This window comes from Gymnoscopelus microlampas, assembly GCF_963454915.1.
Source record: "Gymnoscopelus microlampas genome assembly, chromosome: 2".
NCBI classification, from domain to species: domain Eukaryota; kingdom Metazoa; phylum Chordata; class Actinopteri; order Myctophiformes; family Myctophidae; genus Gymnoscopelus; species Gymnoscopelus microlampas.
The window spans coordinates 60,499,571-60,526,877 of NC_139939.1; the positions used below are offsets into that span (position 1 = coordinate 60,499,571).

Here is a 27,307-nt window from a genome sequence, read left to right on the forward strand (position 1 = left end):
TCTCACTTGAATTGAGTCAGTGGGTCCCTAGACATGAATAATCACGGAGGTGCTTGTCCGCCATAGTGCCACGAATGGCGCAATGGCCAAATCAAATATGGCCGCCATCGGCTATGATGAAAATCCAACTTTTTTGTTTTTGAGTGTATAAACACATGTAATACCTCCATTCTGACTAATTGGGGTGTGTGGAATTCATTTCTGATATTGTTATGACCATTTTGGGTGATTTTGACCTTGAAAGGGCATGGTCAAGGTAATTTAGCTATTCCAAAGACCTTAGCCATAACCTGGCCATTGTTCGGAGTAAAAACAGGTGCAATAAGTCTAATCCAACTAATTCTGACATTTAGAATTCATTTCTGATATTATTTTGACCATTAAGGATCATCTTGTCATTGAAATATCAATATCAATGTCATAATTTAATCACCCAATTACGATTTTCTGTTGTATTTTTCATAATCATTGGTTTTATTTATAACAAAAGACATGTACATGAGAAATATAACAATTATAAACATCCCCCTTTAATTCTTAATTGGGTCTTGGAATTAGCAAATAAGACTATGTAGGAATAAAAGTGAGTAAAAGTAAAATCAGTAAAATCAGTAAAGAATTTGTTCAACGTGCTTTTAAATATAAAGCCCCATCCGATTGGAACGATCTCCCCAGTTCCCTTAGATCTATTAACTCCTTTAATATTTTTAAAGCATCCATTTTCACTCATCTGCAAATAACCTGCTCTTGCTTCTAAATGGCTTCTGATTGTTTTCTGTCTCTTACAATCTGTCCTGTGAATTATGAGTTATATACTGCATGTGCATGTTTGTATTATGTGTATCTGCATGGGCAGGTCATTGCATGTTACCGCATGTGCATGTATGCAATGTCTGTAGCTGCTACTCCTGTTTTTGCTCTTTTAGCTTTACATGTTTACATCATTAATGCATGAAGTCTGTTATTTTGTGGGTATTCAGGCGGGGTGAGAGCGGCCAGTTTCAAGAGAGCTTATGTCTTGTTTTTGTTTTGTTTTGTCAAGTTTGTTTTGTCATGTTTATGTACAGTATGCATGGATGTATCTGTTGTATTGTTTTGTCCATTGTATTCTCTTTATTTTTGTCATAAGGACCCTCTCTAAAATGAGATGACACATCTCAAGGGGTTATCCTTCTAATAAAGTTACTATATAAAACCATAACAACCATAACAACCTCAAAGTGCACCATATGTGTGCTGAGTGATTCTGAGTGATTGTGTTAGTTAGTTAGTTTCATGGTCAGTATCATGGTCAGTATCATGTCAGTAGTGTCATGGTCAGTATCGTGTCAGTATCATGGCCTTGCCATGTCAGTATCATGGCATGGCAAGGGGAATGGCATTGCATGTCATGTGGCTTTCCAAAAAAGGAGGTGAACTGATTTTTAAGGACTTCTGGAGCTCATTCCAAGCAGATGAAGCACTGACAGTCTGAGCATAAGGCATAATAACCGTGAGCGTCAGGAAGTCACTTGAGAGGGTCTGGTAGGGACTAGGGATCTGATCCAACATAGAACCAATATAAGGGGGGAGCATTCACATGTAAAGCATTATGTCTATGATCAGACACATGGCAACTAAAAATAGTATAAGGAGTAAAGCTATCGTACCTGCCCAAAATCAACTTGTAAATGTCCACCACAGTTAACTGTTCCAAGTAACCATTTAGAATTATTAGTACACATCTTTTGTAAATTAGTTTCTCTACATATTCAAAGTCATGAAGTGACTTTGAGTAGTAAAAGTGCTATATAAAGCTGAGATGTTATTATTCTGAGAGGTGTTAGAAGCTGCATGTTACTGAGGCAATAGCCATGACTGAATAGTATCATGTCAGTAGCATGGCATAGCAAGGGGCATTGCATGGCGTGTGGCAGGGCATGGCAGGGCATGTGATATGGCATGGCATGTGGCAGGGCATGGCATGAAATGGCATGAGGCATGCCATGAAATGGCATGAGGCATGCCATGCCACATGCTGTGCAATGCCACACCATACCACATGCCATGCAATGCCATGGCACACCACATGCCATGCCACATGCCATGCATTGCCATGCCACATGCCTTGCATTGCCATGCCACATGCCGTGCCATGCCATACCACATGCCATGCATTGCCATGCCACATGCCTTGCATTGCCATGCCACATGCTGTGCCATGCCATACCATGACTACATGGCCACATGCCCTGGCACATGCCCTGGCACATGCCATGCCAAATACTAACATGACACTAACATGATACTAACATGATACTGAGTACTGACCACTAATACTGATACTAACATGATACTGACCATGATACTCACATTATACAAACATGATACTGACATGATACTAACATGACACATGCCAGGGCATGCCATGCCACTTGCCATGTTATTTCACATGCCATGCCACATGCCATGCCATGCCACACCATACCACATGCCATGCAATCCCACACCATACCACATGCCATGCCACATGCCATGCATTGCCATGCCCCATGCCTTGCATTGCCATGCCACATGCCGTGCCATACCATGACTAACACGACACTGACATGATACTGACCATGAAACTGACATGATACTGACCATGATACTAACATGATCAAAATCACTCAGCACACATATGGTGCACTTTGAGAGAAATTATTTTGTGTTATGATTTTATTTGTATATCACTTTTATTCCTACATAGTCTTATTTGCTAATTTCAACACTAAACACTAAACACTAAAGGGGGTGTTTATATTTATAGTTATATTTCTCATGTGCATGTCTTTTGTTATAAATAAAACCAATGATTATGAACAAAAAGTGACAGTAAAGAAATAAATCGTAATCGGGATATTGAATAATGACATTAATATTGATATTTCAATGACAAGATGATCCTTAATGGTCAAAACAATATCAGAAATGAATTCTAAATGTCAGAATTAGTTAGATTAGACTTATTGCACCTGTTTTTACTCCGAACAATGGCCAGGTTATGGCCAAGGTCTTCGGAATAGCAAAATGACCTTGACCATGACCTTTCTAGGTCAAAATCACCCAAAACGGTCATGACAATATCAGAAATGAATTCCACACACCCCAATTAGTCAGAATGGAGGTATTACATGTTTATACACTCAAAAACAAAAAAGTTGGATTTTCATCATAGCCGATGGCGGCCATATTTGATTTGGCCATTGCGCCATTCGTGGCACTATGGCGGACAAGCACCTCTGTGATTATTCATGTCTAGGGACCCACTGACTCAATTCAAGTGAGAAATTCCCCCAACACCAAATTGCGAACAGGTCTACAGCACAGGTACTGGATTACATCTCAACTCCAGACTATTCAGACTTTTAAAGGTATAGGGTAAGTGATATTTTTTGGTTAAAACAAAATGTTTTTTTTTGTTAAAAGGTTAAAGCACTATATTCTGATTGTAGTCATTGCTGTTATAGAGTGTTTGTTCAGTAACAGGGGTCTCCCAGTCTCTCCAGGTCTTAATATAAGAAAATAAATGTTTGGGTAGGTGGCAAAATGTAGTACCCGTTTATCAGCTTCTGTAGCGTTCCAGTTGCAATTTTGTCTGCTCATTTATTTGTGTCATCACTTCCAATTGCACTCGTTTAATCTGTATCCTGTTGGAGTTCTCTCTCCTGATTGGATAAAATCGGTATCCCGACCTGAGAATGCATTCTTCTGTTTTATAAAGAGCTGGAGGGACATGAAGACTCCTGTTACTGAACAAACACTCTGTTGCAACGAGTACTTTCAGATTATAGAACTATTTAACCCTTATTATAACCAAAGAAAATCACTTGCCCTACCTTTAATAAAACATATTTATTTGGATATCCAGCATTTAACCCATTAAGACCTGGAACTTTGTCATTTTTAGATTTGAGCTAAAAAGCATTATTTTACACTTTGGGCTATTCAAAAATAGCAGATCTACAAGCTCATAGCGCGGCTCCGAGTGCCGCGCTATGAGCTTGTAGATCTGCTATTTTTGAAAAATCGTGAAAATGTGTGCAAATCTTTGAAATATATATATATTTAAAGCGAACATTTTAACTCAAATCTTTGCTTCTGGGGGGTCCCTGGAACAAAATATTTTGATGCGGGTCCGCAGCCAAATACATATCATTTTGGGGGTCCTTGACGTGTAAAAGATTGAGCACCACTGATATAGAAACATACGTTTTTCAGAATACTGCTGAGATTTAGGAGACATGTAGAATCGGCTTCAGGTCTCAATGGGTTAATAAAACATATTTATAATGTATGAAAAAGCCAAAAGCAAATTATAACTTAAGTGCTGTCCCCACCCCACACATTTATTTGGATATCCAGTATTTAAAATGATCTGACCTGCCTTTAACTACAAGAAGGGGGAACCAACACATTTAGTAATGAACTCTTATCTTATCTCTTTGCCTAGATCTCCTGCACCTCCCTGTGTACGGAGGAGGTTTCTCCTGAACAACAACAGCAGGAGGAGAAGAAGGAGCCCCAGTCTGGGTCCAGGAGGAACCACAACCTCCACAGATGAACGAGGAACAAGTGGAGCTCCTTGACATACCGGAGGAGGAGGCCGAAATGACAACGCTGACGATACTATTGGTGAACATTGAAAGTGGTGGAGAAATGGGCGAGGCAGAGCCTCTGGCCATCGCCTCGGCCGATGTAGAGGATTGTGGAACGTCACAGCCGACCATCGATGGCCAGCTCCTCTCTTCACACTGCTCTGAATCTGCCACCGGCGTCCAAGTCCAAGTCGTAGACGTTGGAACCTCGACCGAACACGCGACGGAAACGGAAGCCGATGCGGCGGACTGCGGAACATCACCGCTGACCGCCGGCGATGGCCAGTTCCTCTCTCCCACCGAAGTGGAAGTCCAGGCGGAAGACATTGGTGAGTGTGAGGAGGAGAACGCGGGCGACCTGGAAACGTCGAAAGAAACTCCGCCCACGAGGAGTCACACGGGGAAGAGAGGCTTTATTTGTACCGTGTGTGGCAAAAGCTTCGGTCAGTTTGGCGATCTGAAACGACACGTGAGGACTCACACGGGGGAAAAACCCTATAGTTGCACGATTTGTGATAAAACCTTCAATCAACATGTTAATCTGAAGACGCACATGAGGACTCACACGGGGGAAAAACGTTTTATTTGTGCGGTCTGTAAGCAAAGATTCAGTCGAAATGATCATCTGAAGACGCACGTAAGGACGCATACCGGGGAAAAGCCCTTCAATTGTAGAGTTTGTGATCAAAGGTTTAGTCGAAATTATGACCTGAAGACACACATGAGGATTCATACGGGGGAAAGACCCTTTCCTTGTTCTCTGTGCGACAAAAGCTTTAATGATAGTACAAATGCTAAGAAGCACATGAAGACTCATACAGGGGAAAAACCTTTCACTTGTACGGTTTGTCAGCTATGCTTCAGTCGAAACGGCAACCTAAAGACGCACATGAAGACTCACACGGGGCAAGGCTCGACTTCAGCGGTTGCCCGATTGCCCGGGGCACGCAAAAAAAAGGTTGCGGGCAAGTAAAACCCTGTCTTTTACTCGCCCCGGTTGGACAGGTACCCATTAAGTGCGTGTTTTTCTTTTTATTGTTCCGTTCTCTATTTCTCCTGTCAGTTGCGGGCCGTCACTGTCTGCCTGAAGATGAAATTCACTGCTTGAGCATTGCTCCTGACTGCCACCAAGTTAGCGTGCAAGTAATCTCTCAAGAACAGATTCAGAACTGCGCTACTGAATCTGTCGAGAGCCCCGTTCAGAACGTGTGTGCGTTGGCCGACAAGTGGGCGTGCCTTCAGATCAGGAAGCAGGCTGCGCTTTACCCAATCAAATGTGGTGGGCGGGATTTACATCTGTGCGTTCGCATCCCACTGGAAACAAACCCAAACTCATTTAACAATAGCAATACCGACAAAACCACGGAAAGTTAGTAACATTTTAACTACAGTAGTGTGGTTGGTGGTGTTTACCTGTAGAAACATATACAATTCTTGTATTTTTGTTGTTATTTTTTATTTTTTTTAACAACACATTATCAGAAAATAATTTTAGAGCTCCTTGACACATGTAAAATAATTAGTTAAAAATGTTTCATCTTCATCATGCCTCACTTGCTTTTGGTTTTGATTTCTTGATCGTTTCTAAGTTGTGTTAGAGCGCCCTCTTGTGTAATTAAACACAATGGCGGTCAACGGTTTGATTTGAAATCACGAAGATCTCCGTTTATGGCAGGGAATGTGTTAAAACATTTTTTTTTACTGCTTTCTTTAGTTTTAGCAATTTTCGCAATCTTTTTTACAGTGGGCGAGGGCATTTGGGCAGGTGGCCAAATATTCATTCATTCATTCATTCAATTTATTTATTCTCGAAATTACACTGAGTAATTAAACTCATTTGCAGTGTCGTCGAGTAATACAATACAGTGCACATTCAACAACATCACAGTTTAAAAATACATTACATCTGGGAATTGGAAAAGTAAAAGGCATACAGTACATATAAAAAGTTACAAAAAGAAATCAAGACAGCATTTTTCAGGGTTCTAAAAACAATTACACATTGTGGTGACCTGTTTGGTCACCAGAGTTCTAAAACGACTGAGTGGTTAACTTCAATGTAGTCTGCAGGTCATTCCATGTGGTACAATAGGACCACAGAAGCTAAAAGCAGATGTACCAAATTCAGATGTACCAGATGTACCAAAAAATATGTATTTTTTTACACAATAAAAAAAGGTCCTGTGGTCTTTGATGGCCAGATGTGAGATATTGGGGGCCAGAAGAGCTACTGTAAATAATAAGATGAAGTCGCCGGGTTATTGTGTAAAAAAATACAGATTTAACCACCTGCCCGAATGCCCCGCCAACTGTAAAAAAAAAGATCCCAAAAATTGCTAAAACTATAGAAAGCAATAAATGAAGAAGATTTAACACTCACCTTTTATTTATTTACTTTAATTAAAAGCTAAAACATAAACCTTGGTTGTAAAAAACAAAGTTGTCCTTTTAAAGAGTTAAACACAGCAGAGTAAAAAGTAAAACACACATACATACACGCCGTTGTTATGCTTTGCTTTCATTTGATGACATGTTCAGACGACTTTTCATCAGCATTCCAGGTGATTGATCAATGTACCGTGTCTGCTTCTACAAGCTCAAGCTATCCCATGATGTCAACATAATAAAATCTACACCATTAATTTCTCTGTCTGTCATCATTTTATATAGAAACAGTGGTTGTTGTTTTACAGTCAATGTATTTAACCCATTAAGACCGAGAACGCATCTCTGTAACCATTTTTTAACCATTAACTTATACTTTGGCTGTTCAAAAATAGCAGATCTACAAGCTCATAGCGCGGCACCGAGTGCCGCGCTATGAGCTTGTAGATCTGCTATGAGCTAGATGAGCTAGATATGAGCTTGTAGAGCTTGTAGATCCGATTAAGAACCACTGGTATTATAGCAACATACGAAAGAAATAGAAGACATTTTGTAGAATCCCCCAGAAGCAAAGATTTGAGTTAAAAATGTTTGCTTTAAATATATATATATATATATATATATATTCAAATATAATACAATCTTAATACAATCTTTGTCTTCTACATCTGTCAATCGTGTAAAGGTTCTTTGGGAGGAGGATTTGGGGGAGGAGATCCCTGACAATCTTTGGCAAAACATTTTGAGTCTGGCGCCTCATCGGTGTGCGCCAGACATGACCTACTCTAGTGTAAAGTTGTCCATCGGGCCCACTGGATGAAAGCTAGGCTCTCAAGAATACTCGACAACATTGATCCCACCTGTGAAAAATGCCATCAGACATGTGTAACACATGTACTGTACATATGTTTTGGTCATGCAGTTCTTTGAGCACATACTGGTCTGAGATTTGTAATACCCTTACAGAATTAACTGAGACACTCATTGAGCCTAACTCCATTACCGCGCTTGGTATCTCCCAACTGCCTCTGTCTAGATGTCAAGCAGACTTGATAGCCTTTGTAACACTGCTGGCAAGACGCCTAATACTTATGAGATGGAAATCGTCAATTCCGCCTTCCCATACTCAATGGATAAGAGACATTTTTTATAACTTACAACTTGAAAAAAAAAAACGTTGTATTTAGCAATTTTAAGAAGAGAAAATAGAAAGAGGCGTTTAATTACTTTTCCATTACATATCGCTACACTTGGTTTATGGATAAATGTGTGTATTCTCTGTGTTCATGTCAAGGTGCAGGTTTGTCCATAATGTGTACAAATACAATGTTCATGTATTTACCAGAGCATCACTGTGGTTACTTATTTAAATCCATAATAATACATTTTTCCCTTAAAGAAACTGCACTCCTTTGCAGAGCAGCATCAGTGTTGCTCAAAGGCTCATCTGTCAGGCTGCCCACCCACCCACACCTGTGCAAATATTATTGTCCATGTCCGTGTTCATTTTGTCGACTGGGCCCAGGCCCACGGGCCGAGTGTAAGGCCTTACCTGGCTGGGATTCCTGGTGAGATTCCTTACATAAACATAAAAACCCTTTTTATTACAGATAAAGGATAATTAATCATTTATTATTAAAAAAATATACAATAACATATCTGCAATAAATAGGTGTGTGTGTGTGTGTGTGTGTGTGTGTGTGTGTGTGTGTGTGTGTGTGTGTGTGTGTGTGTGTGTGTGTGTGTGTGTGTGTGTATATTATATATGTGCATATTGCGTATATGTAACGCGTTAACGCGTTACCCTTTGAAGCATCCGTAGGTCTAAGACCAGCATGGCCATAGACATATATGGCCATGGCTGCCTGCACTGACACTCCCTCTGCACATCTAAACCAGTGTTTATCAACCCTGGTAGAAGTCACACTTTTGTACCGCGGGTACTGGCGAGGTGTACCGCGGGCTTTGAAGAAAGTGTGAAACCAGCCCCTCGAGAACAATTGTCCGTCAATCGATACGGCCATCATCCGTTTCACACACAACCACGCCCGAGTCCATTCAGTGTAGCCGCTACACTGAATATTTGCATTCCTATGGGTGGTAGCGACCATCACCCATAGGAATGCAAATATGTTGTTAATATTACTGTATAAAAGGGGCACAGGGTACATGCTTTGGCACTCAGTATTATTACTACAAGATGATGAGAGCTCCACCAGCAAAGAAGAGATGCACCCAGGGCCAGAAGACGCTAAATTTCGCGGGTGCAGTAAGTTAGTCCGACAGCGCATTCCTCCGACAGCGCAGCGCTCCGACGTTTCAATACTAAACCCGAACCAAACCCGCACCCTAACCCTAACCGCACGCGGATGCCACATAGTCGGAGAAAAGGTCTGTCGGATTAACGCATGCCTCCCAAATTTCGCCGTCATCAGCAAGACATTGCCGCTGCCAGATCCTCCTGCAAGCAGCGCTGCCGGTGTGTCCGGGCCACCGCGACCTGCCAACAGCAGCACACACAACAGCACCGCCGCCGCCAGCGTCCTCGCCGTGCCGCCGGGAACGACAACGGCGACCAGCAAGACGACTACAGCCAGACTGTACCGTGATGACTACATGAAGTTTATCTTCACTTCTACGGGGGACCCATCTAATCCTATTCCACTGTGCATCGTGTGCGGAGACAAGCTCGCAAACAGTGCTATGGTTCCCAGTAAGATGAAACGTCACCTTGAGACCCACCATGGAGAAATCGCCACAAAGGACAAAGACTATTTTGTGAGTTTGAAAGCTGGCTTAAAAAGTGTTTTTTTTTTCCTTTCTAAAACAGTTTCACACTAAGACTATTGTGGCCAATTTTTCCTATATATATTTTTTAAAATCTTTTTGAGTTTAAGTATTTTTCTGGCAAGGTGAATCCAACTCCTCTGTTCATTGCAATGACAAGTTTATATATTTGTAGGCCAAATTGAACATGTGTGTGCTGTTTTTTAGTTCAATGTTTCTTTATTGACATCAAAGCAAAACAAGTTGTATTCCAAAAATAAATCGGTGAAACTGAGGCACTGTCTCTTTCCTTTTTTTTCATCTTCTCCATTCATTGCACTGACCAAGTTTATATATTTGTAGGCAAAAGACATTTTGTAATGTTCAAGGTTTCTTTATTACATCTTGTGTACATGAGAGTAAATATTTTTATATATATATGTGTGTGTGTATATATATATATATATATATATATATATATATATATATATATATATGCACCGTATATCTAGGTGTGCCCTGGGATATTTTGGCTAAGCCAGGTGTGCCTTGGCACCAAAAAGGTTGATAAACACTGATCTAAACCAATCACAATGATTGGGGGGCGGGATATTGAAATATTCAAAATATCCCTCTAGGACGATAAAGGCTGATCTGTCTCTTGAAGAGAAAACACATGGAGTTGCTCTGTGCTGATGTGACCTCCTCTCTCCTCCTTCTAGACCTCCCACTCCTCCCTGTGTGTAAAGAGGAGGGTTCTCCTGAACAGCAGGAGAGGAGCTCCAGTCTGGTCCAGGAGGAACCAGAACCTCCACAGATCAAAGAGGAACAAGAGGAGCTTCTTGAAAGACCAGAGGAGGCTGATGGGTCAATGTTGACGTTACTAGTTAGTAAGGTGTGGAGCGCCGCTCCCTCAGGTAAGAACTAAAGAAATACCCTAGTATTGTGTGTGATATTTCAATCATTTAATGTGTCTGCATGTATTAACCAGCAGCAGTAGCCTTTAGGGAATGGAAGGGCATCTTGACGTTGAAAGATTTAAAGTGCAATTTAACACCTGGCATGTTCTGTAAATGACCAGCCCTCTTAAAGGTAGGGTACGTGATTTTCTTTGGTTAAAATAAGTGTTAAATAGCTCTATATTGTGATAGTACTCATTGCTATAGAGTGTTTGTTCAGTAAAAGGAGTCTTCTTGTCTCTCCAGATCTTTATAAAACAGAAAATGCATTTTCATTTCAGTTTCAGTTTCATTTCCAATTTTATCCAATCAGGATAGAGAACTCAATCAGGATATAGATTAAACAAGTGAAATTGGAAGTGATGACACTAAGAAATGAGCAGACAAAATGGGAACTGGAACACTATTAAAATGAAGCTTAAAAATGGGTACTTTCTCCTGATTGGCTGAGATTTTGACACCTACCGAAAAATTTATTTTCTGTTTATTAAAGAGCTGGAGAGACGGGGAGACTCCTGCTACTGAACAAACACTGTAGCAATGATTACTATCAGAATATAGTGCTTTAACCTTTAAATAAAATACTTTTTGTTTTAACCAAAAAATATCACTTACCCTACCTTTAACTCATTCAGTGGCAATTAAATAAAAAAAATATTGCGTACTGTGCCAGTGAATTTTCGATTTTCTTACCCTTTTTATTATGTCTGATTCTACAAAAAAGGGAAATTCACCATTGGGGAATGTGAAATACATTGTAAAGCGATTTTCTCCAAAGCGCTTTATATAAAATACAGACCATTTACCATTTAATTATTTAACGGTAATTTTACTCTTTTTTTTTCCTGCTAGATCTCCTGCACCTCCCTGAGTGTGAAGAGGGGGTTTCCCCTGAACAGCAGGAGGGGCTCTCCAGTCCGGTCCAGGAGGAACCACAACCTCCACAGATTAAAGAGGAGCTCCTTCAAAGACCAGAGGAGGCGACCGGGTCGACCTGGACATTACTCGCCGTGAAAATTGAAGGTGATGATGATGATGATGATGATGGTGAAACCAGAGAGACAGAGCCTGTAGCCAGCACCTCAACTGAACGCACGAAAACACAAGCTGATGTAGAGGACTGTGGAACATCACAACCAACCAGCGATGACCAGCTCCTCCCTTCACACTGTTCTGAATCTGACACTGAAGACAGCGATGAGTGGGAGGAGACCGTAAACACACTCGGCTCACACGAGACGAAGCACGAGGAGGGACAGGGACCGTCTTTCGGCGACGAGCTTCCGCAGGACCCGGGATCATCGGAACAACAAATCGACTCCACGAGTAGCGCTCGCCCCACGGGGAAGAAAAGCTTCAGTTGTACAGAGTGTGGCAAAACGTTTAAAAGAAAGGACACGCTGAGGACCCACGCGAAGCGTCACGCGTGGGAGAAGCCCTTTAATTGTTCGGTCTGCGGCATGGGCTGCGTTCAACGGAGCGATCTGAAGCAACACATGATGACTCACACGGGCGAAAGGCCCTTCACGTGCGCGGTTTGTGGCAAAAGTTTCAATCGCAAGGCTTACCTGAAGACGCACGCGCAGATCCACGCGTGCGAAAAGCCCTTTGTGTGCACGGTGTGCGGCATGGGCTGTGTTAAGAACAGCGATCTAAAACAACACATGAGGACGCACACGGGCGAAAAACCATTTACTTGTACTATTTGTAGCAAAAGCTTTAATCGTAGGTCCATTCTGAAGTCTCACATGAGTACCCACGGCGAGACGCTCTTCACTTGCACGGTGTGTGGCAAAGGCTGCGGTCAAAGGAGCGCCCTGACGGAACACATGAGGATTCATACGGGGGAGAAACCCTTTATCTGTACGGTGTGTGAACAGAGATTCAATCACAACTCCCATCTGAAGAAACACATGATGACTCATACCGGGGAAAAACCCTTTAGTTGTCCAGTCTGTGGCAAAGGCATCGGTCAGATGAACGACCTGAAACGACACATGAGGATACACACGGGGGAAAGACCCTTTGTTTGTACGGTTTGTGGAAAAACCTTCAACCGGACGTTTTCTCTGAAGATACACATGAGGAGTCACACAGGGGAAGAAACACTTTAGTTGCCGTTTGTGACACGATGAGTCACAGGGGATTACAGTTTTAGTTGTACGACATTGTCACATAATCGTGTAATCATGTTGAAAAATGTTCACACATTGTCAAACATTTTCCCAAAATAGTAGAAATAGCAGATCTTCGAACACATCGCATTGTGAAGCGTTGTGAGCTTGTAGATCGGCTATAGAATATCTTGAAAGTGTAAAATTACTTAAAATATTTAAGTTATTTGTCAAATCTCCCTTCGAATTGTTTCGTTTACAAAGTCTTGAGAGTGAGAAAACGGCGTTGAGGAAGAGCTGTTAGGTGGAAACGAGTCCGTTCTGTCCGTGGAGAGGTAAATAAACAAATATGTGAAAGGGACATTTATTGTTTTATTTATTTACTGGCTGTTTTCTCACTCTCATGATCAGTGGTGTAAAGTACATTTACTCAAGTACAGTACAATTATTAGAAAATTTAAAAAATGTATCCCACGATTTTTGTAACCCATTTTATTCACCCAGTGCCAATTGTCTATGTAATCCTGGGCGCTACACTCCCTCTGCCAGCCAGGGGGGGGGGGGGCGGGGGGGTAAGTGGGACTGAGTTACTAAAGCCCCAGGTAAAGGGGGCCTAAAAACAAAATATTATTTTTTTTCTTTTTCATAATCATAGGGGGGGCACAGTGAATTTTTGTCCCCAGGGCCCAGAATTTGGTGCTGCGCCCCTGCCTACCCCCTACCCTAGGAGAAACGGGGAGAACATGCAAACTCCACACAGAAAGGCCCTTTCACCAACCCCACCTAGGGTATGGGCGCTGATGACGCGGAGGAGAAGACACGCCCCCAGCGCCCACAGCCTCCCCGGCGGGACCTTCTAGCTGTGAGGCAACAACGCCACCGTGCCCCTTACTGTACAATTTTGAGGTATTTTTACTTTACTGGAGTATTTCCAATTTTCAGTACTTTTACCTCTACTCCACTACATCTCCGAGTCAAATATTGCACTTTTACTCTACTACAATTATTTGAAAACTTTAGTTACTAGTTACTTTGTAGATTTAGATTATTATTACAAAACATACAAAACCACTTCAACCCTGTATACATTTCGGCTAATTGAAAAAAGCAGATCTACAAGCTCACAATGCGTCGCGCTTTGACTGCCAGAGGTTAATCTCATAATGTACTTACCACTGCCAAGCTTTTATTGTTGTTTTTTTGTTTTCTTCATGTCGCCATAGACCCCGCTAAATCCGGTAAAAAATCGCGTTCATTTGGTTCGACACAAACACGGGATCCGTGGGAAGCGAGCAGTGAAAACTGCGACCCGATACGTTCCGCCATCTTCAAGTTACGGCCGAGAATGTTAGACCGTGCGATGCGCTGAGAAAAACATCAGCCGAGATAATCGACTCCAAAGTTGATTCCTAGACAGAAAACGGATGCGAACGAAAAAAACGGAACCAGTTTTATTTCGTTTCCGGTCGGCCCCCGGAACCGGAAGGGGTCAAAAATAATTCCGTAAATTGCACTTTTTCGAATTAACATGGGATTTCAATATGTAAACAGTTTGCGTAGATCTACGCGATTGGCACGTGGCGGCTTTTAATCGGTTCGCGTAGATCTACGCGATTGGCAGTCAATGTGTTAAAACTAAGACTAAATATATTGACAATTTCGTCAACAAATAAAAACTAAACTAAAATGTTATGGAGGGAATAGTGGAGAAGAGATCCAGTAGAACTAAGACTAGTGGAGAAGAGATCCAGTAGAACTAAGACTAGTGGAGAAGAGATCCAGTAGAACTAAGACTAGTGGAGAAGAGATCCAGTAGAACTAAGACTAGAGGAGAAGAGATCCAGTAGAACTAAGACTAGTGGAGAAGAGATCCAGTAGAACTAAAACACAAGTCATTTTATGTTTGGTTGCGCTTGATTGATTGATTGATGTACTTTATTTAGTAAGACATGAGAACAACAGTACATGGAAGTACAAATTCACAATACAAGGTCTACTAAACTGGAAGACTCATAAAAGCACTGAGCTTGTTTCAAATGAGTTCCCCATGCACACAAATCATGATGACATATAAGAGACAGACAGATATACACAACTACTATAGAATGTCATACAATCAGTTTACAGGTTACTGGTATGAAGAGTGAGAAATATGTACAAAAGGAGAAGGAGAGAGGGGGGGGGGGGGGTAGGTTAGGTTAGGACTTAGACAGGGGCCATTTTCCAATTGCAGCCTCCTGAAGGTGTATCTTTAGGGCTGTTTTGAAAGAGAGTAGGGTTTTACACTCCTTTACTCCTTTTGGTAGGGCGTTCCACATTTTTGATGAATAGCATGAGAACGAGTTACTTCCCTTTGTTGAGCCAAAAAAGGGTTGGACAAGGTTTGTGGAGCTTCCTCTGGTATTGTGATCATGGACATCATTAACATTTTGGAAGTATTTTGACAAATACAGGGGGATCCCAATGTTATGGTATATCTTAAAGACCAGGCCCATAGCAAGTTGCTGTACTCTGTCCGCAACCCTAAGCCATCCAATCCTATCAAAATGATCAGGGGTTAGATGGGTTTTGTAATTGAGGCCAAGAAGTAGCCTTACAAGTTTGTTTTGGGATGTTTGGAGCCTTGTTTTTAAGGCCTTGGAGGTGTTGTGATACCACGAAGTACATGCATAATCGTAATGACCTTGTATGAGGGCCACTGCAAGAGTCTTCAGAGTCTTCTTACTGACTTTACGATCAATACTCCGCAAATAGCGTGTTTTTTTGTGGACCGTTTTGATCGTTTTTTCAGCATTTTTGTCACCAGAGAGGTCAGCCTCCAAGATAGAGCCCAGGTAGGTAATTTCGTTTTTTCTTTTGATGATATCATCACCCGCTTTGATCGTGAAGCTCTCTGCCTTTCTGAGGTTAGGAGTGGACCCAAAGAGGATGCATTCCGTTTTGCCCAGGTGTAATGAGAGCTTGTTGTCGGAGAGCCAGATGCAGATCTTGTTGAGTTCAGAGCTGAGAGTTTTCTCAACCTGCAGCCTGTCCCTGTCCGAGACTAGCAGGGCCGAGTCATCTGCGAACAGGAACAGGTTGCAGTCGCAGGCTGACGACATGTCATTCACATATATCAGGAACAGTAAGGGCCCTAGTATACTTCCTTGGGGAACACCACAAGTCACTGGGAGGGGGGGGGACTGGGTGCCGTTTACTTCCAGGTGTTGCGCTCTGAAAATAGTAGATCTACAAGCTCACAACGCATCGCGCTGCGACGCGTTGTCAGCTTGTAGATCGGCTATTTTTAGAGCGCAACCCAGTGTAAAATCAGCCATTACGATGCCATCAAGACACCACCAAAATACATTTTAGTCGACTAAATCAACTGTAGATTTAGTCGACTATAATCTTATGATATTTAGTCGACTAAAACTAGACTAACAGTAAAACATTTCAGATGACTAAAATATGATAAAACTAAATTGAATTTGATTCAAAAAACTGTGATTATAAACTGAATCAAAATTTGCTGTCAAAAAAATCAACACAGGTTCGATGCCAAAAACACTTCAATCGTTCACAACGATTATCTTTTTTGAACAGCAATTGATCCGTCAAATAAAATTGAACCGGTTCCATTTGTACACTCTCAGAGTTACAGACCCGTAAGGGTCCATTTAGTTCCTAACAATACATTTGCTAGGGACCCCCTGGAACCCCCTCAAGCACTCCCGGGGGTCCCCGGACCCCACTTTGAGAACCACTATGTTGATGTAATTTGTACCTCTCATTTGGTCGGTTGTTCACTGAGTTAAAGGGATAGCAGATCTACAAGGGATTGCAGAGTTACAGGGATTGCATGTGAGCTTGTAGATCTGCTATTTTCACAATGTTTATCTGTGGAACCGAGTCAAACTAAATGTAATGCCTCAACTCCTACATTCCAAGTGCTTGTCAGGTTGGGGGGTCCCCAGTTCAAATATGATTATTTTGGGGGAGTGTTTTTCAGTAACAGTGTTAAATAGCTCTATGTTGTGATATTTATCAAATATGCCAAAAGCCATTAAGATTGTGCACTTTGGTATGCCATGTTGAATTAGGCAATACATAATTAACTGATGGTAATTTGACTATTCAGTCACATTCCTTGAGCCCTAGGATTAGAAATCGAAGAATAAAACTCATCTCGGGTCACATGGATGAAATCAATCAGTACATTGTACAGCTGAGTAACCGTGGACAGGTCTAGGTCAACTTGTTGCAATGCTTTACTTGTTGTGTTGATTTCTTTCAGTACAGTGTCCCACACAACAGTCAGGAAAGCTGTTTCCAAATTGTCCATTATTGCACTCAGCTGGCCAGCTTCACATTGAACACTTTTACTATATTCATCATCGCTGCGAATAGTTTCCAGGGCGTCCTGTATGTCCTTATAGCCCACTCGGAGGGCTTTTGTAGCATCAGCCCGTGCTGACCATCTGGTGGTAGACAGGTTTTTGAACTCATTCACTGCCACTGACGTAATTAACGTAATTATCCAATACTGCCACTGACGTAAAAAAACGTAATTTTAAAAAAAAAATGTTTTTTTTTTGTTTTGTTTTTAATTTGACCCAAAGACCAAGGAGATATGATTTTTCGAAGATTTAGACTCCCATCTAGCCTGGTAAACCCTCCCTCCGGAAATCTCATTTTCATTTGATGTCAGCAAGGAGTCTGGCATGAACGCCCATTCTGCAATATTGGGGAGTTTCCAGCGAAATCAGGACCTAACCGCGCCTATCAGCGTCGTCGCTCATCGTTCTGTGATTGACAGCTTACGTTGGCCAATCAGGTGGCGAGTTCGAGTGAGCCCGAATGAAGCCGAGTGCAGCCTGAGTGACGCCGAAAAAAGACGAACGGCAGCCATTGTTGTTCTGCGAGTGCCTTCACTTCTTACTTTTGTTTTTAAAACGGTCTCAAACTTCTTTTTTGAGGCACGGAATTTACTATTAAGATATCGTTTGGATAGAATTTAGTTGTTTAACTTCATATATGTGGTCAATTAATCATGACAGAGCCTATTTAAAAATATAAATTCAGAGAACCGGGAGGGGCGGGCTGTGACACGCATGTATCCGCATAAGGCAACCTATTTTGGGCTGGGCCGTCTCAAAAGTCCCGCTGCGTCATATTAGTGACGGAGGTCGTAAAAATCCACTGTAATAGGCTGAAGGGGAAAAAACGATCATTGGCTGAAGGGGTTGTCAGTCAACGGTATTACTCCCGCCCAACTCCAGCCCGCAGCCAATATTGCAGAATGGGCGATCATGCCAGACTCCTTCCTGACATCAAATGAAAATGAGATTTCCGGAGGGAGGGTTTACCAGGCTAACTCCCATCCACTTCCTTGTTAACTTAAAAATTAAAAGTTCTGTATCTCGGCTCCTGAGTAGGCTACTTTTCAATGAAAAATCTCTGGCAGTGGGCAAACGCAAAAAGAAAAAGTTCTGGCAGTGAATGAGTTAACGTGAGCTCGCGTGTCTTGTTCGTCTCAGAATTGCGTAGGTGTGTCATGAGAACCCTCCCCTGTTTTGTAGCCACAGAAAATAAATTGTAGAGACTCTGCACAAATCCGAAAAATGACACGGCTTCAATGCAGCTTTCGGCTGCATAAGACCCTGCTAAATTCAGCGAATGTGCAGAACAAGGTACAAAATATGCAAGGTTGTTTTTGTCTTTAATTCTAGCCTGTAGTCCTGTATATTTGCCAGCCATATTGCTGGCGTTGTCATAGCTCTGGCCACGACAGTCCATCAGGTCAATGCCAAGTTCATCCAGGGCCGACGTGAATGTAGTCATCATATGCTCAGCTGTATGAGCGTGTAATGGAATAAACTTCAGAAAACGCTCAACTGGTTTAAGGCTCTTTGGTTCCAAGTAGCGAATAATTAAAGTCAACTGGTCGATGTGAGTGATATCTGGGGTCAACGACGACAGAAAAGTATTTTGCACTTTTAATTTCGCTTGTGATATTACTCAAAACATTGTCTGACATCAATTGAATAATCTCATCACATGTTGTAGATGACAAGTAGCTTGTATATCCTCTACCTGGGTTTCCATAGCTTCCAAGATGCTCTGCAAGTAATGGGTGAGTGGGCTGAATGGGCTCTGCCAGTAATGAGTTCTAAGCCTCCCAAAAAGTTTCCATTTTGTGGAAAAAAGAGCGTCTGGTTTTCACCACGGAAAGCCAGCCCCCGTGAAGCTAGACACTTAACAGTGGCAGCTATACGTTTCAGTATATTACGCCAGTATGCCTGTTGTGCCATCAGACCCTTAGCTAGACTGCAATCTATACGTGCATTAACGTTACAACGGGATGACAGTGCAACGACGGCAGTGATGTGTTCTGGTGAACCTTCATGCTCTGTTAAGCGAGTTGTGACATTTTTCCAATCACTGTAACCTGTGGTAAATTGTGTCTCTTTTTTGGCAAATAACTTGCAGCAATAACAATAGACACACCCAGTCGATGGCGAATATATCATCCATTCCCTGAGTTTTATCTCGTCATTTTTGCATTCGCCTGTAAAAGTGCTCTTTCTTCAGACTCCTGGATGTTGTTCCAAACTTTCTAACCGACTTTGAAAAGTCGCCTGTCATGTTTTGGCTTTGCTCGTTTAAACATATATAGTCCCGCAACCGGTCATTAATTGGTGGCCATTCCGCAGGATCTGATGAATAACATACCAGTTTGTCGGCATCGGCGTCACTTGTTATTTCAATTTCACCGGAATCAACTCCCTCCTCCTGGTTCTCCATCTCAGATTCATCTTCACCCAGTTCTATATCAGGTACTGGAAACATCTGGGCCTCCTCCGGTACATTACGGACCCGCTGATCATCACCCAATTCAATTTGACCTGAATCACCCCCCAACCTCTCAGTTTCATCCTCTCCAGAGTCGGACAACAACTCGACCTCGGGTTCATGATCATCGGGTTCGTTGCCAGGGTTGCTAGGTCCCGGCTGGGGCTCAGTTTGATCGCGGGCGGTCTCTTCTTGTTCGACTGCAATCACTACTAAATCATCCTTTTTTTTGTGCATTTGTAGAAATCTGCCCATCGCTTCTCTTTGATTTTCAACGTTTCTTTCTAAGATTTTCCTTTTCTTTCTCTTTGATGCACCTGAAGTTGCCTAGGAAGACATGTTTGTTTACTGTTTTGAATCAGTCACCTTTCACCTTTGCTTTGCCCGGTTCGAATATAAGGTAACCTATTTCCCCACCCCATCCCCCCACCGCCACCGTGTGGGTGGGGGCCCCACCTGCGTACCATCTCAAGGTACAGGCAGAGGCATGTTCGGCATAAACAGTGAGCATAAGCATTTTTGTTCAACTGTTCTGTTCAACATAAATTACGTTCTAATACATTTCCAGATGTTCAACACCTTATACCCATACCTAACATCATGCCAAAGGTAAAACTTGGAACAAATCTTCTGTTCTACACATGGTCCATCGACATAGTAAACAAACGTTTGTCCTCACAACTAATAATAATAATAATAGTGATAATAATGTAACACAATGTTTCCAATTGGTTTAATTTTATTGAGAGAGAAACCAAAATCTGACATGTTTCATACCGTTGCTGCTGCATGGGCAGAAACCTCATATCTACGTATTAACTTTGTATGTTATCTTTATCATATCTTCGTAAATGAATGCCCTACTTCATCATGCAAGAGTGTTGCACAAAAGTACTGAAAATAGCAGATCTACAAGCTCACAACTTGCCACGATAAGCGAGCTTGTAGACTGGCTATTTTCACCATTATTTTGTTGTTGTTGCTTTTTACCCCTTTCTCCCCAATTTAGTCATTAGACTAATTAATTGTTGTTTAATTATTAATAAAAGAGGACATACAAGGTTTCCACCCGACAGCGACAATATTGTAAATGATTACATATGAATGATTCATTAATCTAAATGATTTGCATAATGATTAAAACTCACACACACACATCACACATTATAAATGATTACTTAAAGAACAACTTTTTTTTTTACAACCAAGGTTTATATTTTAGCTTGTAATTAAAGTAAATAAAAGATGAGTGTTATATATTTTTCATTTACTGCTTTCTATAGTTTTAGCAATTTTTGCGATATGTTTTACAGTGGACGGGGGCATTCTGTCCGGTGGCTAAATATGTCTTTTTTACACAATAAAAAAGGTCCTGTGGTCTTTGATGGCCAGATGTGAGTTATTGGGGGCTAGAAGAGCTACTGTACATAATAATAAAGAAAACGCAGGGTTATTGTGTAAAAAAAGACATATTTAGCCACCGGACAGAATGCCCCCGCCCACTGTAAAAAAGATCGTGAAAATTGCTGAAACTATAGAAAGTAGCAAATTAAAAATGTTTAGCACTCATATTTTATTTACTTTAATTACAATCTAAAACACAAACCTTGGTTGTAAAAAACTAAAGTTGTCCTTTAACCACTTAAACCCTGTACTTAGTTGACCAGATTCCCAAGGGCTCTCTAGGCTACCAGGACCCCTCCTGTTTTCAATCTATTAAATGTATTTGCCCGAAAGTAGCAGATCTGCAATTTTGTTGCTGAATATTAGCCTCCAGAATAGTGACTCTCTATGAATTGAGTACAAATGACCACAATGGAAACAAGCCATAGGCTTTCCCGGGTTTAAAGTCATTATCAGACCTTGTATTGAACTGTACTTTACTGTGCTTTTTTTTGGCAAACTGAATAAAGTATTCAATCAATCAATTCAATCAAAACTCTAGGGTTGAAGTGGTTAATATCAATGATTGTAATTCACACACATATCACACATTATAATGATTATAAATGATTTAAGTCAATTATAAGATAAAAGCATTTCTACAAATTCCAATTTAATGAACACATTAAAGATAGGGTAAGTAATAATTTGGATTAAAACCTTTCTTTTAAAGGTTAAAGCTCTATATTGTGATAGTAATCATATAGAGTGTTTGTTCAGTAACAGTGTTAAATAGCTCTATATTGTGATAGTACTCATTGTTTTATTTTCTGATATAATTTCAAATAACTGCCACAAACCCTGTGTTCTGTTTAAGACAGTTAACTCCAATTACAATTACAATTCTTGTAACTCCACAATCCACCAGCAGCATGGACGCTTCACCAGAAGTGTGTGAAAAATGTCTGCACTTCTTTGTTGACAAGATTGTCTCTATTAGAGCTCAGATTATAATGCCCTCTTTTGTTCCCTCCATAACTGTCACCTGCTCTGCTGCTTTCAACCAGTTTGAGCCTGTGTCACCTTCCCACCTTGAACACATTGTGTTTGTTCAGTAACAGGGGTCTCCCCGTCTCTCCAGCTCAGAAGGATAATGAACAGAAGGATACACGTTCAGGTGGGTTGCCGATTTCAGCCAATCAAGAGAGACTCCTCATTTATCAGCTTCAATTTGTATAAATGAGTGTTCCAGTTCCAATTGTGTTTCTGCTCATTTCTTTGTTTTATCACTTCCAATTTCACTTGTTTATCCTGTATCCTGTATGGGTTCTCTCTCTCGATTGGGCAAAATTGGTATCCTGACCTGGAAATGCATTTATTTGTGTTTACTAAAGAGCTGGAGAGACATGGTGACTCCTGTTACTGAACAAACACTGTAGTCTACAGCAATGGGTCCTATTAACAAAATAATATCACTTATCATATAATACCACCAATGATGTTAAGAAGAGATATTTCTGTCACCTCTCACTGTGTCTGTGATCATTATTGTTTTGTTCTATATAACATATAAATCAGTAGAGTGTTGTCGTTGACTCTATTATGTTTCTGTTGTCAGATGACGACACAACTATTAAAAGTTGTTAGATAAATGGTCGCAAAATGTAAATCACACACAGAAATGCTTGTTAGCCCTGGCTAGCCGGTTAGCATTTAGATTAAAAGTCGCATCTATGAAAAAGGATGATTAAGTCATCTTTGTGTTACTGCAGTGGTGGAAAAAGTACTCAAAATGTTTTACTTAAGTCAAAGTGTCAATACTGCAATGTAGAAGTACTCTGTCACAAGTAAATGTCCGGAATGAAAAATGTACTTGAGTTAAAGTACAAAAGTATTGGTATCAAAATGTGCTTAAGTAGTAAAAGTACCAAAACGTTTGAAAATAGCCGATCTACAAGCTACAACGTGTCGCGATGCGACGTGTTGTGAGCTTGTAGATCTGCTATTTTCAAATAGCCTAGGTATAAAATAGGGCTAAAGTAGTTGATGTATGTTTTATAATGTAATATCCGCAAAGTAACTAGTCATTAAAGTTTTCAAATAATTGTAGTGGAGTAAAAGTACAATATTTGTATATCGAAACTGTACTTAAGTACAGTACTTGAGTAACACCACTGTGTTACTGTTACATTTAAAAGCATGATTAAGTCATCTTTGTGTTACTGTTACATTTAAAAGGATGATTAAGTCATCTTTGTGTTACTGTTACATTTAAAAGGATGATTAAGTCATCTTTGTGTTACTGTTACATTTAAAGGGATGACTAAGTCATCTTTGTGTTACTGTTACATTTAAAGGGATGACTAAGTCATCTTTGTGTTACTGTTACATTTAAAGGGATGACTAAGTCATCTTTGTGTTACTGTTACATTTAAACGGATGATTAAGTCATCTTTGTGTTACTGTTACATTTAAAGGGATGACTAAGTCATCTTTGTGTTACTGTTACATTTAAAGGGATGATTAAGTCATCTTTGTGTTTCTGTTACATTTAAAAGGATGATTAAGTCATCTTTGTGTTACTGTTACATTTAAAAGCTGGTTGGACAGAGATGCATTTCCTCTTCTCTCCAGCTGGGGGCAGCGTTGACTCTCTGAAAACACAAGCATCGAGTTAGAGACACACACTGTTCTGTGTAAACACAATGAACCAATAGGAATGAGTTTTATTAACTGTGTAAACACAATTAACCAATAGGAATGAGTTTTATTAACAGTGTAAACACACTGAACCAATAGGAATGAGTTTTATTAACTGTGTAAACACAATTAACCAATAGGAATGAGTTTTATTAACTGTGTAAACACAATGGTGAACCAATAGGAATGAGTTTTATGCCTGTCTGAAAATTAAACCAATTGGATTTTAAATTATAAACCCAATTAACCAATAAGAATGAGTTTTATTCACTGTTTTTAATTAAAAGGTGTATTTTATCATTTCAAATTTATACCAATCTCAATCAAGTCAGTAGTCTGATTGAATACTAACTTATCTTAATTCATTTCTGGTCAGTTTTTAGATGCATTTTGCCTTTTAAAACATGATAATTGGGAGTTACTACATTTCATTAATATCTTTAAACACCAAAGTCTGAACTTGGTTTAGTGTGTACTACTAGTGTAGTTGTAACTGTTTTTATTAATATGTGTAATAGTTCAGATTTATAGTGTGTTTGTACTAGGGTTGCCAACAGTCCCGTATTAGCCGGGACGCCCCGTATTTGAGCCAAAAGGGGCGTGTCCCGTACGGGACTTTGTTTGTCCCGGACTCCGGTGTAAAGGGAAAAATAAAAAATATATTTCTGTTTGCGCACAATGCAGTGTGTCTGGCTGCGTGTTTGTGTGCTGTATGCGAAGGCTCAGTTGACAGGGCAGGCACAGTGCTTGCACGCGTGCGTGTGTGTGTGTGTGAGATTTTCTCCGGTGGGCACAGCATCATTGTTTGTGTGGCATGTCAGCCTGTTCCCAACCCTAACCCTAACCCTAACCCTAACCCTAACCCAAAACCCGAAATAAAGTAACAAAAAAAGTAACTTTATCCGCGGGAAACCCGAAAAAAATTGCGCGCACGAGGGACACATGCACGCGCGCTGTGCGCATGCATGTGTCCCATTTCTCCAGTTCTGGATGTTGGCAACCCTAGTTTGTACAAATGATATCAAAGTTATAAACGTGTGTAGGCCAGTGTTTTTTTGTCGACTAAGACTAAGACTAAAAGACTTAAGGTTTTGATATTTAGTCGACTAGACTACACTAAGACTAATCAATTTTCAGAAGACCAAAATAGGACTAAAACTAAATGGTGTATTCATAAGGCTAAGACTGAGACTAGATCAAATTTGCTGTCAAAATGAACACTGGTGTAGGCTATACTAGTTTTACGTATGCACTATTTTTATCAGTTGAATGTGTGTACCAACTAGTCGTATCAGTTTTCTACATGTGTGTACCTACTGTATAGTTGGTATCAGTTTTCTACATTGTAAATTATGTTTTATAAATGTGTGTAGTTTAATGTGTGTCGTTTAATGTGTGTTTGTGTGAAACAGGAAGAGGAAGTGAACCTGGACATGTGGGCGGAGTCTAAAGACCGTCAGTCTGGTCTGTTGGCACCAGAGCACGACCTGGTAGAACACACACACACACACACACACACACACACACACACACACACACACAGATTAAATTATAATCCAGTATAAACTGATCTAGAGTCAGTTTAGTGCAGTGGTTTTCAACCAGTGGTCGGGGGCGGGTGGCGCTGTGGCAGAAAACGGTGGCGCGGCGCTGTCAGACATAGGATAGGCTCCTGTCCTCTCTATTACTTTCTGTTAAAGAGACTGAGGTGCTCTTATTATGAAATGGGGGGGGGGGCAGGAAAAATATTGCCTAGGTCAGGGGTCTTCAACAGGGGACCCCTAGGGGGTCCTCAGAGTTACTCCAGGGGGTCCGCCAAACCTTTGTGATAGGATTTATTTTTTTTACATTAACCACTTGAACCCTAGCATCTCTATTCTGATGAACATTAGCCGAAAATAGCAGATCTACAAGCTCACAACGCCTCGCAGCGCGAGGCGTTGTGAGCTTGTAGATCTGCTATTTTTGGCTAAAAGGTTTGGTGTAGAGGGGAAAAAAAGCAAATCAAGTACCAAGTGTTGAATGTTTAAGTGGTTAAATGTCTGAAATGAACAAAACATATAAATGTACACAGCACTGATGATAGTCCGTGAAGCTGTCTATGAAATCTATGAAAAAGTTTAATCTGCAACACAATTGTATGCAATGTATGGGGGTCCCTGCTTCGTCTCTCTCTCAGCTAGGGGGTCCTTGGGCTGAAAACGTTGAAGCCCCCTGGCCTATAGGCGCCAGATTGCCCAGGACCGGCCCTGGGTAAGGAAGGTGTTTCCTTGTTGAGGGAAAAAGGGAAGACTGTCAGAGAGAAGCTCTGCATGGTCCTGCTGGGCTTTGATGTGCATGAGGGAGGGCCTAAGGGACAGGATGATGAGAGAACCCCCCAATAATGATTATTTGGGGGGGTCCCCAGTTCAAATATGATTATTTTGGGGCCTGAAAACGTTGAGAACCATAGAGGTAGATAATGTTCTGTTTTTGCATTTCTGTGGTCGTCAGTCATGTGATCACTGATCAGTTCCTCATGTGTCACATGACGTGTGAGTGTTGATTCATAGCAGATGCATTAATTAAACATGATATGTTAATGAATCATATGAATCACCTTGTTTCTTCCTGTGGTAGTAGATGAATCCACACAGACCCAACACCACGCCCAGAACCAGACCAGAAGCTCCGACCCACATCTTGGTTCTTTCTGCCTCTGGCATGGAAGAATCTGACAAGGTAATAACCACAACAAAATTATTAATATGATGATATTTAATATGATATATTATATAAGTTATTGTGCTGACAACAACACTTTGTGACGCGTCTATGAGCGTGTTCATGTTTCACTTCCCAGCAGCACTGGTTTCCATGACGACTCAACATCAACACTGGCAAACCACTGACCACACACACACACACACACACACACACACACACACACACACACACACACACACACACACACATATTGTGTATATTTTTTTTATATCTGACATGATTTGGCTTCCCTGTTCCCTTTAACTAGAATAAAGTAGATGACAGCAGAGAGACTCACCCCAGTCCACCAGTTTAGGCTCCATCAGGCTGGGATGTTCCACCATGCATGAGATCTTCTCTCCTGATCTGTAACACACACACACACACACACACACACACACACACACACACACACACACACACACACACACACACAGTTCAATAGAAGCAGGTTTTCAACAGGGAGCTCCTTGAATACCATCAGGTGTTGTTATTCCACTGTTAAAGGTGATGAAACGGATGTGTTTTTGTTTATAAAGATAAAGCTCTATAGTAAATTGACAGTTCAAATAACCTCTAACCTTTTAAAACTCTCTGACTCACTGACCCAGAAATGAAGAGAAGTGAGAAAATGGGCGAGAGATGAGTGGCAACAACAAACAAACAAAAAAAAACGTGAATATATTTTGCGGAATAAGTTGTAGGCTGTCGTTATATTAATAATATATTAATATTATGTGAATATGTATTTCTATGTATAGGCGGGTGTACCTGGGTGTGTATTTCTATGTATAGGTGTGTGTTA

At 40.9% G+C, this 27,307-nt stretch overlaps 1 protein-coding gene across 2 annotated transcripts in view; it reads right to left on the reverse strand.

Annotated features, from left to right (window-relative positions):
• Positions 1 to 23,584: 23,584 nt before the first annotated feature.
• LOC311057074 (H-2 class II histocompatibility antigen, E-S beta chain-like) overlaps positions 23,585 to 27,307 on the reverse strand; it is a 5,870-nt gene continuing 2,147 nt past the window's right edge. The window contains exons 4-7 of one of the 2 annotated variants that reach the window (XM_084073988.1): positions 26,801 to 26,868; positions 26,357 to 26,470; positions 25,185 to 25,244; positions 23,585 to 23,713 (exon numbers count right to left, since the gene is read on the reverse strand). In XM_084073988.1, the coding sequence (XP_083930114.1) occupies positions 25,204 to 25,244; positions 26,357 to 26,470; positions 26,801 to 26,868 (223 nt within the window). In that variant the 3' untranslated portion in view covers positions 23,585 to 23,713; positions 25,185 to 25,203. The remainder of the gene's footprint in view (positions 23,714 to 25,184; positions 25,245 to 26,356; positions 26,471 to 26,800; positions 26,869 to 27,307) is intronic. The other variant, XM_084073989.1, reaches the window with a different exon arrangement.